General features: G+C 37.3%; 1 protein-coding gene across 6 annotated transcripts in view; it reads right to left on the minus strand.

Moving 5' to 3' along the window:
• LOC122565939 (E3 ubiquitin-protein ligase MIB1) overlaps positions 1-14,682 on the minus strand; it is a 674,113-nt gene that overhangs the window by 291,834 nt on the left and 367,597 nt on the right. The window contains exon 11 of one of the 6 annotated variants that reach the window (XM_043722490.1): positions 8,197-8,215. The exons of the other annotated variants lie outside the window; for them this stretch is intronic. Within the exon in view, the coding sequence (XP_043578425.1) occupies positions 8,212-8,215 (4 nt within the window). The 3' untranslated portion in view covers positions 8,197-8,211. Of the gene's footprint in view, positions 1-8,196; positions 8,216-14,682 lie in introns of those variants that run through there. 6 annotated transcript variants of the gene reach the window in all.

Consider the following 14,682-nt stretch of genomic DNA (forward strand, 5'->3'; position numbering starts at 1 on the left):
CATCTCTGGAATTCGTTGAATTCCTACCATTTCTTTGACAAAGCGTTTAAAACGCATCGACGTTAATAGCCTGGATTATTTTCATCCACGCACGTAATTTCTGACTATTCGCGTCCAATCGCTTTCGCAGAAACAACGGTTGACCTATTTTCCAGTGAAGAAGAATTTCTGTTAGATCGTCCCTATTAATAATAAGACGTTCGTCGGCGCAAAAATTCCGCGATAAACAACCCACTATTGTTCGACGAAAATGTGTGTAAAATCGATAGAACCTGTGCTACTTCAAAGTACAAAAGAATACACATGTAGGTGCTTCAACGTGAGTCTCCTGTTCGATTTATTCTTCAAATGAAATAAGATTTGATTTGTGTGCTCGCTGTAAGAGGAGCGAGCAACAGAGTGTAGATAATTTCAAAATGTTTGCGAATCTTGAAATTTATATAAGTGTTTTAGAAAGATACATCTGCAACTTCTATAGAAGTTAAAAATTACTATCATTTAATTTTGCTACTTTTTATAGTATACTTCGACTAATTGATTCTTATTTGTAGAAGTACGTATAATTTCCTAATAGAATATATCGAATATATGTTAGTCAAAATAAGTAGAAGTGTTCACAATTTTGTTTTACAAAATTCCATGTTGAAAATCTTCTTATTATTTTAACCACTGACGTTTTCAATAAAATCTTATTCGATCGATGACCGTTCCTACAGGTTGGAAATATTATGCCTCTAATTCTTTACAGCGTAGTGTACGAAATATAACTCAGCAACATCTAACGATGTGAAACAAATGATCTGTCCGATCCACAATCGAAAGCCATAAGTCGATTCGTTTCGAAGCGTGCCAAGAATCGTTAGTTCATGCTGTTTAGTTCAACATTTAATAAATAACTAGAAAAGAATATCCGGAGCTTTCAATGTGTTCGCGATTCATATCTGTGATTGATCACGAAGCAAAACGACGCTGGTCGAGGAGGAAAGTTTGAAAACTTGACACAGATACAATCAAACGTGTAAAATTAAAGTTTGAGGAAAAAGTAGCACGTAAGAATGAAGAATGAACGGAGACTGTCGGAAAACTAAAAGTATCCGGTATACATGTAAAATGTAGAAAATTGCACGTTAGAACTACGTACTTCTATAAATATTATTTCGCGCATGAATATAGATACATCTATGTACACTAGTGTTTTCTATGGTATTTCTGTAAAATATTATTAATATAATATCACAGAAGAATAACGATATATATTGTGCGCAAATAATTTTTAAATTAATTTTAGAATTAGATAATTTCACTGACAGCGTAAACAATTTTGTTTACAAGTGGAAAATAATTGCAGCGTTTCGTGAGGACATATGTTTCACAATTTCGTCGAATATTAAAAGTATATCTCTCGAAATAATTTAAAGCTGGATATTTCAAATCAAATATCAGAATTGTAAAAAATATCGTCGGATATAATATTACGAAACTGTTGACTAGATAAAATCCCTACAGAATTTTTAATACCTTTAATCACTTTCAGAATTTAAATTCATTGCTTGCTGGAGGTAACTACATTTTTCTAATTATTTCTTCCTATATATTTTAATATATCAGTGGATTATTGCAATTTTTTGAATATCACGATCACTTCTGCATTGTAGATATTTATACTTGACAAAGCAAAAGTCTTTACTTCTAAATGTAAATCGCATACGCATTATTGTATAAAACAATGATTCATATCGTAGTCCATGATGTATATTAAACAATATATGAAAGTAAATGCAAATATTTTAAAGCCGATAGGAATGAAGCTTTCTCTCAAAGCCGAGGAAATTTGTCGGGCAATATTTACAAATTTGTTAAACAATATTCAAAGGCACTATAAACTCCAATACTAATAATAATAATAATTCCATACATACTGATTCACCATGAAACATTTTGATTGAAAATTGCGTTTTCAGTAGCTTTCAATAAACAGCAACACCTCGGAAACGTTGTTCCTAACTGAAAAAGTTAAATGTTTCGCTACGAATAAAAGTGTTTTGTTATTGAAACTGTTAAATCAATATTATCTAATGACATAATTACTGGTAAAAGATTTAAAAGGATGCGTCAATGAATAATATGTCGATTAAATGTAAAAATATATAAAAAATGTTCGACTATTACTCGCATAAAAAAAGATACAGCTGACAAATTTTATCGTTCAGTCCTTTTCGCTCTAAATTCCTTCCATGTTCCAAAGTAATTATTTGATATCTATAAAGTTCAACAAACTCTAAAGCTTTCCAAATAAACTCCATACCCATAATAAATAGTTTAAAAACTTGCCAATTTCACGGCGAGCTCAATCATGCCATGCCACCAGGAGCCAGGCATTGAAACTGCAAAAACTGCGTTCGAAATTTCATTTTCAACGAAACTGTCCCCGGCCAAAGTAACGACCGTCGCGAAACATCATATTCCAGCTATCCGAAACGGCCATAGTGCAAGCAGAAAAAGGGAGAGGGAGAGAGAGAGAGAGAGAAAGAGAGAAATAAGAGATTCGTTCCTTCTTACACAATTCCCCGATAGATTTGCCAGCCATGTGTGAATTCGCCGCATTACGATAGATGTTTTCACTCTCTAGGTTCGTCAGTGCGCGGTATACGCCGGGTAAGAGGCGAACGCATTTCTAATATCTGTCTGCGATCAGTAGTTCTTTCTCGCTCGTACTCGGCTTAGAAGTATCGGTCCCTCTCTTTCTCGAGCCGAGCCGGAGGCTCCTCTTTTTGCCCAGTCCGCACACACTGGGATCAATAATGCACCAACCACTCGCTGCTCACCCCTCTCCTTCTCTTTCCTCTTGAAAACCGTACCAGCACCCACCCACCCACCCCCAACACGCCTGCTCACACCCCTTCCACCACTCAGTCCCCCTATACATTCTACTCTCTCTTTTCCTCTTACTCTACCTCTCTCTCGAACTTGTCGCCTTCCTTCTTTCTCTTTCCCTCCCCTCAATCCCCGTGACGACTTTCTCTTTCGCTCTTCCAACACCGTTCTCCCTCCGTTCTTCTGTTTTCAACGATACTCACCGTCTCTCTCTCTCTCTCTTTCCCTCCCTCTCTCTTCTCCCTTTTTCTCTCTTTCTAACTCCGTAGGTACTAGTATACTAGGTACAGCATAAAATCTCTCTATCTCCCTCTTTCAAACTAAACATTTTCTCTTTTCCTTCCTCCAATGACTTTTGCCGTTTCTTTCGATCTTCCTCTCTTCGTCCGTGTTCTCATACGTCTCTCTTCCTCTCGAATTCGCCCTCTGATTCTTCCGCCTTCCCCTTCGCAGCGCCTCTCCCCGGTGCACACCATTTCCATCACATTCTCTCTCACTGATTATCTTTCACGAGGATTCTCCATCGCCATCCCCAACAACGTTCGTCCAACTTTCTCTCTCTCTCTCTCTCTCTCTTGCTCTTTCCCTCTCTTGAACGTTCTCCCACCTTCCGTATCTCCGTCTGCGTTCCACCCAAGACTCCCTCCTTCTCATCCAAACCCCTGCTGTTTCCTTCTCGCTACCTTGCCCAAAGCTCTCCCATTCAAGCTCCATCAGCCTGTCTCTGTTCGACGCGTCTTCTCTCTATTCTACCCGTTTGCTATCTCTGTTTAGCGCCGCTTCGTAGCGCCTCCACCGCGTCTTTTCTCTTCCTTCGTTTCATCCTGCTTTTGCACCCCGACCACCAACGCATCCCGCGTAGTAGGTGGCCTCTTTCTTCTTCGAGGCTGCTTCCCATGAGCCGTCTTTCTCGGTTTCACCTTACTCATCGTCCCTTTGTTCCTTTTCCCCGGCCGTGTCCTCGGTCTCCTTCCTCTCTTCTCTGGTGCTCTTCGTCACTCGATTCACGACGAACGCAGCTCCCTCGACGAAACGGGGCTTCGCCGGCACAGCTCGTCCTCCCTGGTCGGCCACCTGACTGAGGAACGGGCCTCCTTCCACTGCCTCCCCCTCTTCCGAGTTTGCAGGAATTTCTACTTTGATGAAATCTCCGTCTTGCTCTCGTATCGAAAAGCATTTAAACGTTGTCTATCCTCTTTGTTTTACGCAGCTTTTTGCATCTTCCCGCTCGCTTTCTCTCTCTCTCTCTCTCTCTCTCTCTCTCTCATTCACCATCTGCGCCTTACTCATTCACAGTATAATACTTTCTTCCATTTCCCTTTGTTGTATCAGAGCTACTAGCACCGTAGCCCGCATACCTGAGAATACTCCTGTTTACCCGTTTTTCCGCGCTCACTCATCGACGCTCTCTTCTCTACCCATCCCATTATGCCCTCTGTTCTCTCGGTTTCACGTTTCTCTTCTTCTCTCGGAGTACCGCGATTCTTTAAAACTGTTTACTCGTCCAGCTCGAGGGCGATTGTGGTCAAATCGAGTCGTTGGACACGCGCGTGATCCTCTCGGCCGTTCTTCAGGATTTCCTGGTTCCTTTTGCTCTGGCGTAAGCTTGTGATTTAAAACGTGTAATACCTCGTTACTCAGTCAAGGTCACTGAACTCTTTTCTCCTTAGATCGTCAGATAGAAACAACGATAGCTTCAAGAGACAAATATAATATATACTTTGCTGTGCCGCAGTGAATTTTAATAATTAATTCACGTGTGTGCCATGAGATTAAAAAGATTGGAAATCGCATGAGTTAACGCCCCTTGTTGCTTTTAAGTTGAAAAATTGTTGAAACTGTTGATATACCGAGAACTATATTAACACTGGTTGCTTTTATTTTATTTATTATTATTTATTTCAATATTGTTAGTAGAAATATTATTGCTAGAAATAATACAAATGAATTTCTTACAATTTATTGGAACATGTGAGAATACGATATGAGCGAGAATCTCTATTATCTGAAATAACAAGTACTATAGCATCGAAATACATACTAACTTCACCCTTCTCCATACTATTCTTAATTTTCTAATAATAATAATAGATTCCTACTTCTTAAAAATTACCCCTGGAACTTGCAGATTTGTTAGATTTATGTTTGTGGCCCCTTAACGCAGGGATAAGTGAAATAGTCCTATTATTAATCAGACGCCAAGTAACTGGAACTTCAGACAGCTTAATCACAGCCACTGCATATCTTTAGCATACACCGAAATACGTTGCGCATTAATTTACGTGTATATAAGTAAGTCGTACTTTGGATTAAACCATATATTACATTAAAATTAAATTCACGAATTCTATAGAAACCTGCAAAACGAAGTAACGAAATATCATGTAACTAAGAGGAAACTATAAATTACTGTAAAATGTATCAAGCAATATTTGAATAAAGTGAACGAAAAAATTATTCCAAAAAAAATCCTCCGAATAAATGGTTTTCAATACGTAATCTTCAATTTTCGTAAGATATTTAGTAAGTACATAAGTATATAAATAATTTAGTACAACGTGGCTTTATCGATAACTTATCGTTAGTTACGCTGAAAGTATATTGCACAATGTTATGTTTCGTAATGAAACGAATCATTTAATCTTTTCGATTTCGATGTTCCTTCAGCGAGCAACAAACTGTTTAAAAAATATGGGCAATGTAAATATTGAAGCATAATTTTCTGAGGAAGGAACGGCACACACTCTTCCAGGTACTTGTCGTCTTCCGTGCTTGCCACGAAGTTACAAAAATTACGGGACGACCATGCTCCTGTTTCGTCTTACGAAGGTAGCTTGTCTTGCAATTATGTAAACGCGTTCTTCAAGGCAACTTCATTATCCGTGCCGTTAAAATTTAAACAGGAAATTGTAAAGAACTCTTCGTACATGTCTACGAAATGAGTAAGTTTATGACCTAAATTTCATTCCTCCAAGAATTAATAATATTAAGAACCGTTGTTTAAATACTGATTTACCATTTTATATTTTGAAAAGAAGTAGGCATTTATAGGCAAATGAGATAGCAATTTCTGGTAGATTTAATGTTATTCTGATACTTCACTAGTGAACTGCATGTTATAAACACATATTACATAACACATATCATAATGTATGTATTATACATCACGGATTATCATACGATATAAATATACACCTTCGATCTTTTCAATATTACAAAAATCCTTTTATGAAGATATCTAAAGAAACACGTTTCACGAATTATTTAAATTAGTCAAGTTATACGGTTCACCCTGTACAATTCGCGAATAGAAAGCAAAAAACAATTGTCTTTCTCAAACATAGTTAAACGATATCTATTAGAAATTCCAGCCAGAATTTCCCAAATAGAGAGCGAATAACACCCATCGCTATCCTCAGACATTTTCCTGAATACGAAGGAGCTGCGGAATATAATATTCGGAATACACAAAAACCCTCCAACAACTGGCGCTCTTCGTAGTTGCGGGGTTAGGTTGAATGTTCGCGAGGGGGTTATCATTACCTCTTCTGCGGAATATCAAAAAAATCGTCTGAAATTCAGGAATGAGCGTAATAACGCAAAGGAAACGACGCAACGAGAAGATTCTGTTGGCGAAAGGCGGAAACGAAGAGGAAACGCGACGAGAGGAGCCGCGAGCAAAGCAGCACGCAGGATGAACGAGCAAATAACTTTATCTAAGAAAACCACCTGAAACGTACGGAACACGAGATAATGCCGGAATTCAATTACCGACAAGCATGAATGCAACCGCATGAGATAGTTTACGCATAGGATTTCCAGCATCACGTGCATTCCCGTTCAAGTGCTTGGGAATTAACGTGAATAAATATCGAGAGTTTTAATACAGTGGAATTCAGTCTATTGGATAGTGGTAGTTATTTGCGATTAACACTAGAACTATCGATGATATTTAACACGAAGCAATTTCTATAATAATCAGTCAAAACGACTGGTCTTTCAAAAATACGTAATAATAGAATATTTTTATATTTTTCGATTTACTACTTTCTTACAGAAGGAATCCCATGTTATGTAGTTCATTTTTGTAAATGTATTATTAATCCAGCTGGGACCATGATCTCTAAACGAGGGTCGACACATTTATAAAATTGTAGAACAAGTCGTTTTGACTACTGTGGTATTTGTAGTGTTAACATTTAGCGATATAGCGATCGATCCGGAATTTTCCCGATAACTGATATCGTCATGTTGAATGATACGCAATAAAAATTTGAAAAAACGTGTGGAAAGTTGTAGAAAACGAGGAAACTGGTTAATTGGGGCTCGATAAACAGATTGCAGCACCCTTTTACACTTCGACAAGTAGCGGTCATTTTGACTGGTATTGGTATAAGTAGCCTCGATGCAAAATTATTTTCAGTTTGAACACATAAAACACAAAATAAGATTCATTATATTATTCTTTTAGTTATCGTTGCGAAAGTCATTACATCATTGCGGAAAAAAGATATAACATGCAGTAGGAGTTTTAAAATAAAATTGTAAAACCAGTCAATTTGACTGGTGTGGTAGTTCTAGTATTAAAGAAATACAACGGTTCGCGAAAGTATTGGAACACTTGCCAGGGAAAATTTGTATGAACATTGGATGGTATTGACCACCTATTGACAAAATCCGCAATCACTTAGTTGCCAGCCCAATATATCGAATGTGTGGTGAAGTCGAAATTTTTTGAAATTTCATTAACACCATAGTGTGAGGTACGATTATTGCTATCATATTGGTAAAATTTGACGCGAATCCGAAGATGTATATAGAAGTTAAAAAACATTTATCGCAAATATACGTTCAGCAAATATTATGAAAATATTTGGACGGTTGATTATATTGAGTCACGATAATTAACGACATCGAATTTAGCACTATTTAAGTCCATTATTCACGCTATATATTAATATTTTACTAAACGTGTGTTTGTTAAATACCTTTCTCTTTCAGTATTTGTTGATATGCTTGATAAAGAATTACCGTTAACAAACAATGATAGGGAAATGGGAAAAGATTATAAGCAAAGGAATTTTTCTGAGTAATTTCACAACTATGAGATGCTCGATGAGACTACTAGCTTGCGTTAACGACACGCTTCGCCAAAGTTTTGTCAATATGAAGTCAGACTTTAATATCGACTAAACTAGGGCTACTTCCAGAATTCAGAGTGCTTTAGATACGCGCATAACATTTAGAAACAAATAATCGATCGGTGAAAAAGAATTGTATGTTATTACTGAATCGCTTACCAATTTTAAGACGCCATTAACGATAACGATTTGTCTCTTACCTGCAAAACAAAGACGGAATAAAACAATTAAATTTTAATATAATAATTAAACGTAAAATAGAGTATTCAATATTTTATCGTTTTGGCATTTACCAATCCGAAGTCAAGCTTCGAGAACTGATTCATAATTGGTCTACTTGTTACAATTTTCAATATACATAAATTTCATATTTTCGATATAAACCAGTAATTCCAGCAATTCCGATATAAATAGATTCACCATGGCTAGTAAAATGTACCAAAACCTAACGAAATATACATACCGTCACATTATTTCTTGAAATTCTTCCGAGTAAAAGAAAGCAAACGTATCGCGTACACTAATTATTTTACGATTAACAATCTCGCAAGCGATAAAATAATCAAAATCACATTATCCAACGAAATTTACCTTTACGATTCTCAGGTAATCCTTTGCTATAACATCGTACAATGCTACAACGGTCTATAATATCAGGAGAAAGAGCGCCTGTTTCCGCTCATGAACATACAGCGTTCCACATTCACCAACGTTTCGCTGACTAAAATGAAATACCGAAACGAATCTTAAACAATACATTCGGAAATCTGGGTCGCTCGTTCACCGTGAACACTAAACGCTAAAAAGACGTATTATTACGACAGGTTCAAAGGACACGTTCTCCTTTGCGCCATGTGGAAATCAGGTTAGCCGGGCAGGCGGTTAAAATACAGATACATCCATCCCTCCCGAAAGCGTAAGACAAATGTGCAGCGCGGAACCGAGCCTCGGGTATTCGGGACATGTTCACGTTCCTCGATATACATGCACGTCCCCACCATAGAGTCCGGTAAACGTGAGATTGTAATTCAGAAACGCTTGTCATTCGTACATTTTCCGGTACGAATGCACGTGCCATCTAACCACTGCCAGGATGGGTATCAGCAGTCATGGCAATACCATTAATGCACGGTGACGAGTTACGCGGAAATTGATCGAGCGATCAGCTTTTGCAATGAACGCCACGTTTTGCATCAATATCAGCGTGGGGGTGCGATTCAAATAGTATCGCGAATGGTATTCAAATATAATGTACGAGTGAACGGTATTCGAACGTAACGTACGAGTGAAAGTAGTATAACGCGTTTTGGTCAGAGAGCGGACGCTCGCTTTTCCCAACTACTTTAACCGTGCCAAGTTTTATCGTTTAATTTCGACTGTATTTTTTTTTTTTTTTTTTTTAATATTCATAAGTATCCCAAATTTGTGGGAAATATTAAAGAATTGTTATCGATACGTGTGGTTTCTTGTTTCAATTGTGTAACGCGTATATCCTTTGGACATTAAAAGTCTTCTTATTTGCAGAAATGATAGCGAGATCGCGGTACAAAAAGTCGAGGATCGCAACAGGATTAAGATTGTTTAATTGGTTGCAACGCGAATTTGATATACATTGCACCTGGGAACTGCAATAAACTGAAATTATACTGCACCATAATTAAAATTTCACAAAATATTATACTACATTTGCGAACTTTCTTCTGGCAATGTTAGCCAAATCGATCACGTTGTTGTAAATTTTGTCTGTGAAGTTTATCTTATTTTAATCATTCTGGAAGATTTAGTAACGTGGCTCGCCGATGGCAAATCAAATTGTTAATAAATATTAGAAACAAGTGTGTAGACGAGCATTCCTTCGTCGTTTAGGGACTACTGGCGAAGTAGAAATTCCACGTGCGAATGCTCCGAGACTGTTCCGAGTTCACGGCGAACGCGAACTAACGTTCCTAAAGATCGGACTTGGACGAACACCTAAAAGAATCGAACAAACACTTTTGGAGCATTCTTAGAGCGTTCGTAGAACATTCGATCTCTGATTCGGCGAGGCAAACGGCGAACGAATGCTCGTTTACACTTTCGTTTTATCAAATGTTACCAAAGTGCAGGAAGAATGAAGAGCAGAAAGAAAGAATAATAACAGAAACGAGCAGGAACTGTGGATGAAATGCGCTTCGATTCTCGCTGAATTTCTCTATTTTAAAGGAGAATTGCGTTGTATGGTTGGTTATAACACGAATGGACCTACGTTTGATACAATAAATGGTTTGATATAATAGCGTGGGGTGTTTACTGCATGATCTTTCTGTAGTTTTCCAGGCGAAGATTGAATTACGCTCTTGTTTTCCAGACCTTTGCCATTGAAGTAGCTCGAAGTTGGCAATGAGCACTATGTGGAACAGAGTTGCTATGGCGATAGTCATCGAAATGCTCGGATCACTTTACTGCGTATTGCGAGCATACAGTTGCGAAAATGAAAACGGGGAATATTCCTGGGTCAAATTCGACCTGGTTTAGCTTGTAATTATTATTCGAAACAAAAATCTGTTGTTTTTATAGTTGTCTAAAATTTGCAAAATGGTATTCTTTAAATGCTACATTAGAGGAAAAAAAATTTTTTTACGATATAGTTACAGCTTTTTTATTTCTTCGATATGTTGCGATCTAAAGATGAATTTAAAAAGCTTGTACATTTTTTTTCATACAACTCTCGGTTTTAGAACGTGATAACAAAATTTGTATGAAAACTTATGGGACGTTCTGCGTACTATTTCGAGCAGATTTCATCGATTTATACGATTATCGATACGCACACCGCTGGAGAACTGTGCTTAGCAAGAGCTCGTAAATACAGTCATTATTCTTGACCGACGTTTATAAGCTGCTACGAAATGCTGATTCATGACCTCCCATCGAACGACAACCAGAGGATGAAGTCGCATTAATAAAAGAAGTGGCTGTGACGTAATTCGCATAACACGTGCGCAGTATTTGCGATTCGTTAAACAGGAGAACGAAGTTATACGAAACGGAGTGTAAAAACAGTGTCTCGTTAATCGTAGGATACACCGTGCAGGATTCCATTCTTCGCTCTCCGTCATCGCAAATAGGACGAGAGAAATGCGTATCGTAATTTCGGATATGGCGCCTCATTTTTCGAATGCATCGCGTCGCGCTGCAAGTCGAAATATTTCGCCGGCAATGGCTACGTCCATATAGGCAACATGGAATCTCGCGTTGCCAGATTTCTGAAATTCTATCGTCTATAACGATCAATTTGCCTATGATTTTAAAAGTGTAACGAGTTGAAAACACAGATCTGTACATTTTTCTCTTGTACCGTCACATTGTAGTATACGCAGTGCCAAGGAATCTTAGATAAAGAATTTTTGTGGAAGAGCAAAATTAAACCGAAGCTATTTAGACTGAACGAGGTCTTTTTATCGCTAGACAGGGCATTTTTACGCAAATATATACTTTTATGGAGATAATCAAAGAAATCTATACAGACAATCTATATAGAGATTTGTTTCATCCCCTAAATTTTACGACTGCTCTATTTCGGATATTTTTTATACTTTTGCACATCACGTGCGGTCTGAAAATTTTTGTATTTCCCAAGTTCCCATAAATACATAAAAATTCGCAGTTTACTTATTATAATTCGTCCAGAGCCCTGTTCTTCAAACTTATCACCAAAAGGCACGGGATCAGAATCAACTCGTTGATAACATGTTTCCATTAAGTTTGCGCGAGAAAAATAGTTAATAAGTTTTACGAGAGACAAATAGGACGCACGCGTTACACGCAATCTTCGAAAATGATACGATCCAGGAACATTTCAATCTTCTCATTCGTAGCTAATCATAGCCGAAGGGAATGGACTATCCCGTGTTTCAAGAACTACGGAAAACTATCTTCAAATGTAATAACATTCGTCGTATCGGCGAGAAGAATAACGCTCGTAAAACTGAACCATGTGTAACTTTTATCATTTTCAATCTACAGCCATAAAGGATTTCCACACTTGAAAAGCACATTTAGCGAGTAGCGTTACTTCTGGCAACAAAATCTCACACGATCGTCCAATTCACTGAATAAACAGCGTTTTCTTTTTACTTTTCCACGTAACGCACGACTCGCGATCGCTTTAGATTTACAAGTTCCACGAGAGCTCCCCTTCGGAATTACGTCCGAGCGATACGATCGAGTACGAAAGAAACGGGAGTTAATTGCAAATCCCGTAACGAGCGGGGAAAAAGGGAAAAGGGAAACCGAGTGTAAAACACGACGCGGCAGGAAGAAACGATTAAACGGCCGTGCGAATGGTGTTGCCGTTAAAAAAAAAAAAAAAAAAAAAGAAAAAAAGAAAAGAAAAATGGAAGGAAAAGGAAGAAAAAGTCCATCATCAGATTACGCATTATCGAGTGGGAACGTGTCGCGCGAATAATTATGCTGTTTGTAACGCGACAGCAAGTCCGTGGCCGTGGAAAAAAGTAATCTTCGCGACTGTCGAGATCGCGTGTCCACCCTGCGTGGTCTCAACTTGTCGTTGTTAATATCGATACAAGTCGCCGACACGTGACAGCACGTGCAATCTCACAAGCTGGCCGATGTGCCCCTGAACTTATGAGCTTCAGGATACACCCGTCCCTCACTCCACGACTTTCTGTCCAACTTTCGTTTGACACCTAATCGCAATCTCCTAAGTGGAACACGCGCTGGATTCACCGTGACCGTACTATTCGATCGATGCCATAGGGGAATTTATGCGAGGGAATTAGAACGATCTTTCGTCGATGAAATTTTCGATGGAGTGAAATTTCAACGACGATCGAATGTTTCTTTTCATGATTTTTCTGGCAGTTGAATTTTGCGGTTATTTTCCATTCAGATTTTAGCGTTATATATATAGATATGTGTGTGTATGAATATGATATATGATATCATTCATAATATTCAAATAATATATGCGCACACATTTAATTTACATCCGAAAGATTCTTTTTTCCATTAATTGTAAAACTGAAATTAGTTTAACAGGTTCCATATGTGTTGCGATCGCATCATAAATCACACGCTCTAATCAACAATGCCATCAGGATATTTTTCTAATGTAATGAAAACATAACGTGGAATACCTGTTCAGTTAATCACGGCGATTGCATGAATTCAATGCACATAATTCATTTGCAAGTCAAGCAACACTATCTTGCATTATAATCACGATACTTTCTCCTTCGTAATAAAACTGATTGTGAGTCATAAAGTACACGAGCAAAAGAACTCAATGAATTAAAGTCCGGATCAAAGAGTTAGAACTTTGTCAGAAAGCGAACTCAACTTCTATCACAGTTTGTTTCTAATTGCTTTTCCACTATCCGTTACTATATATAATAACAATATAAACTAATATAACATAATATAAACTAAAACAACAATATCAAGAATTTAATACAATCGTTATTTCTTTACGATCATAAATCGTAAATTAATATTTTTACTAATATCAAGCTTTATTAACAAATTTTTAATTTCTTTTCACGAGCTCCATTACTTTTAACAAATTACATTCAAGCAAATTACAACACGGAAACACGTATGTGCGTCATTCAGTGTTCGTTCTATCTTTGCACCTGACTTAAAATCTATCGTTTCAATACGCGACGCCCCCATATCGCGCCGATTTCGTTGCAAAGTGTATTCAATAACGAAATTGAAAATCAATAGCGGTGTACGAAATCGATATAACTACTTATCCCGTACAGTCACTCGTCTAACGAAACTTGGTTAATTATTTGGTTGGAAACTTGGTTTTTATTCGCGATTCGCCCCTCTACAAAAGTTACAGAGCGAATAATTCCCATCAAACAGCCGAATTTACCGCGAAACAATTGAATAGTACTTTTTAATTAACTTGCATACGAAAATATAGGAATCTTTTTTCTTATTAAATTTCATAATGTTACATCACACTATACAACGTTATACGTAACATTATACAACATTGTTCTAATATCACATACTAAAACACGCTAAACTTGTCAAACTTATTCAGATTCGAATATAAAGATATTTTACAATAGTTTTCCATCCGGTGTTAATCCTTTTAAGTACTACCGTGCAGGTAATTCACCGATAATAAAAATTTTCGCTACAGTTGCGGATTGTTTTACAGTTTATCAATTGCATTCATCTGCCATTATCATTAATCCTTTATCAATTTCATCGTAAATTTATCGAATAGTCTGCGAACATTGGATTTTATTATTTTCCCTGCAATATCACATATCGCGGATGTACGTGCACAGCCTTTTTAATATTGAAAAACACGGCTGTAAAATAATAATAAAATGTGGGCTAAATGGAAATAATCATCGAACGAAAAATAATGGAAAGAGATTAACGCTTGAAATTAAATCCTTTTCGTAACATGAAACGGTGCTCACTTTTATCCTAATTCGAGAGGAAACGTACAGTTCCCTTCAATTTGCAAAGATCGTAAATTCACGTGTACCGCCTGTAACAATTGGCTCACAGAGAACGTAAATTCGTTTTCCACTTGTACCGATCGACTCACGATGTAAATCTACTGTAAAATCATTGTAAATCACCAAACCGGTAACGTATATTTCCTGGTTAACAAAAAAAAAAAAAAAAAAAAAAAAAG

The sequence above is a fragment of the Bombus pyrosoma genome, linkage group LG3, assembly GCF_014825855.1.
Source record: "Bombus pyrosoma isolate SC7728 linkage group LG3, ASM1482585v1, whole genome shotgun sequence".
NCBI lineage: Eukaryota > Metazoa > Arthropoda > Insecta > Hymenoptera > Apidae > Bombus > Bombus pyrosoma.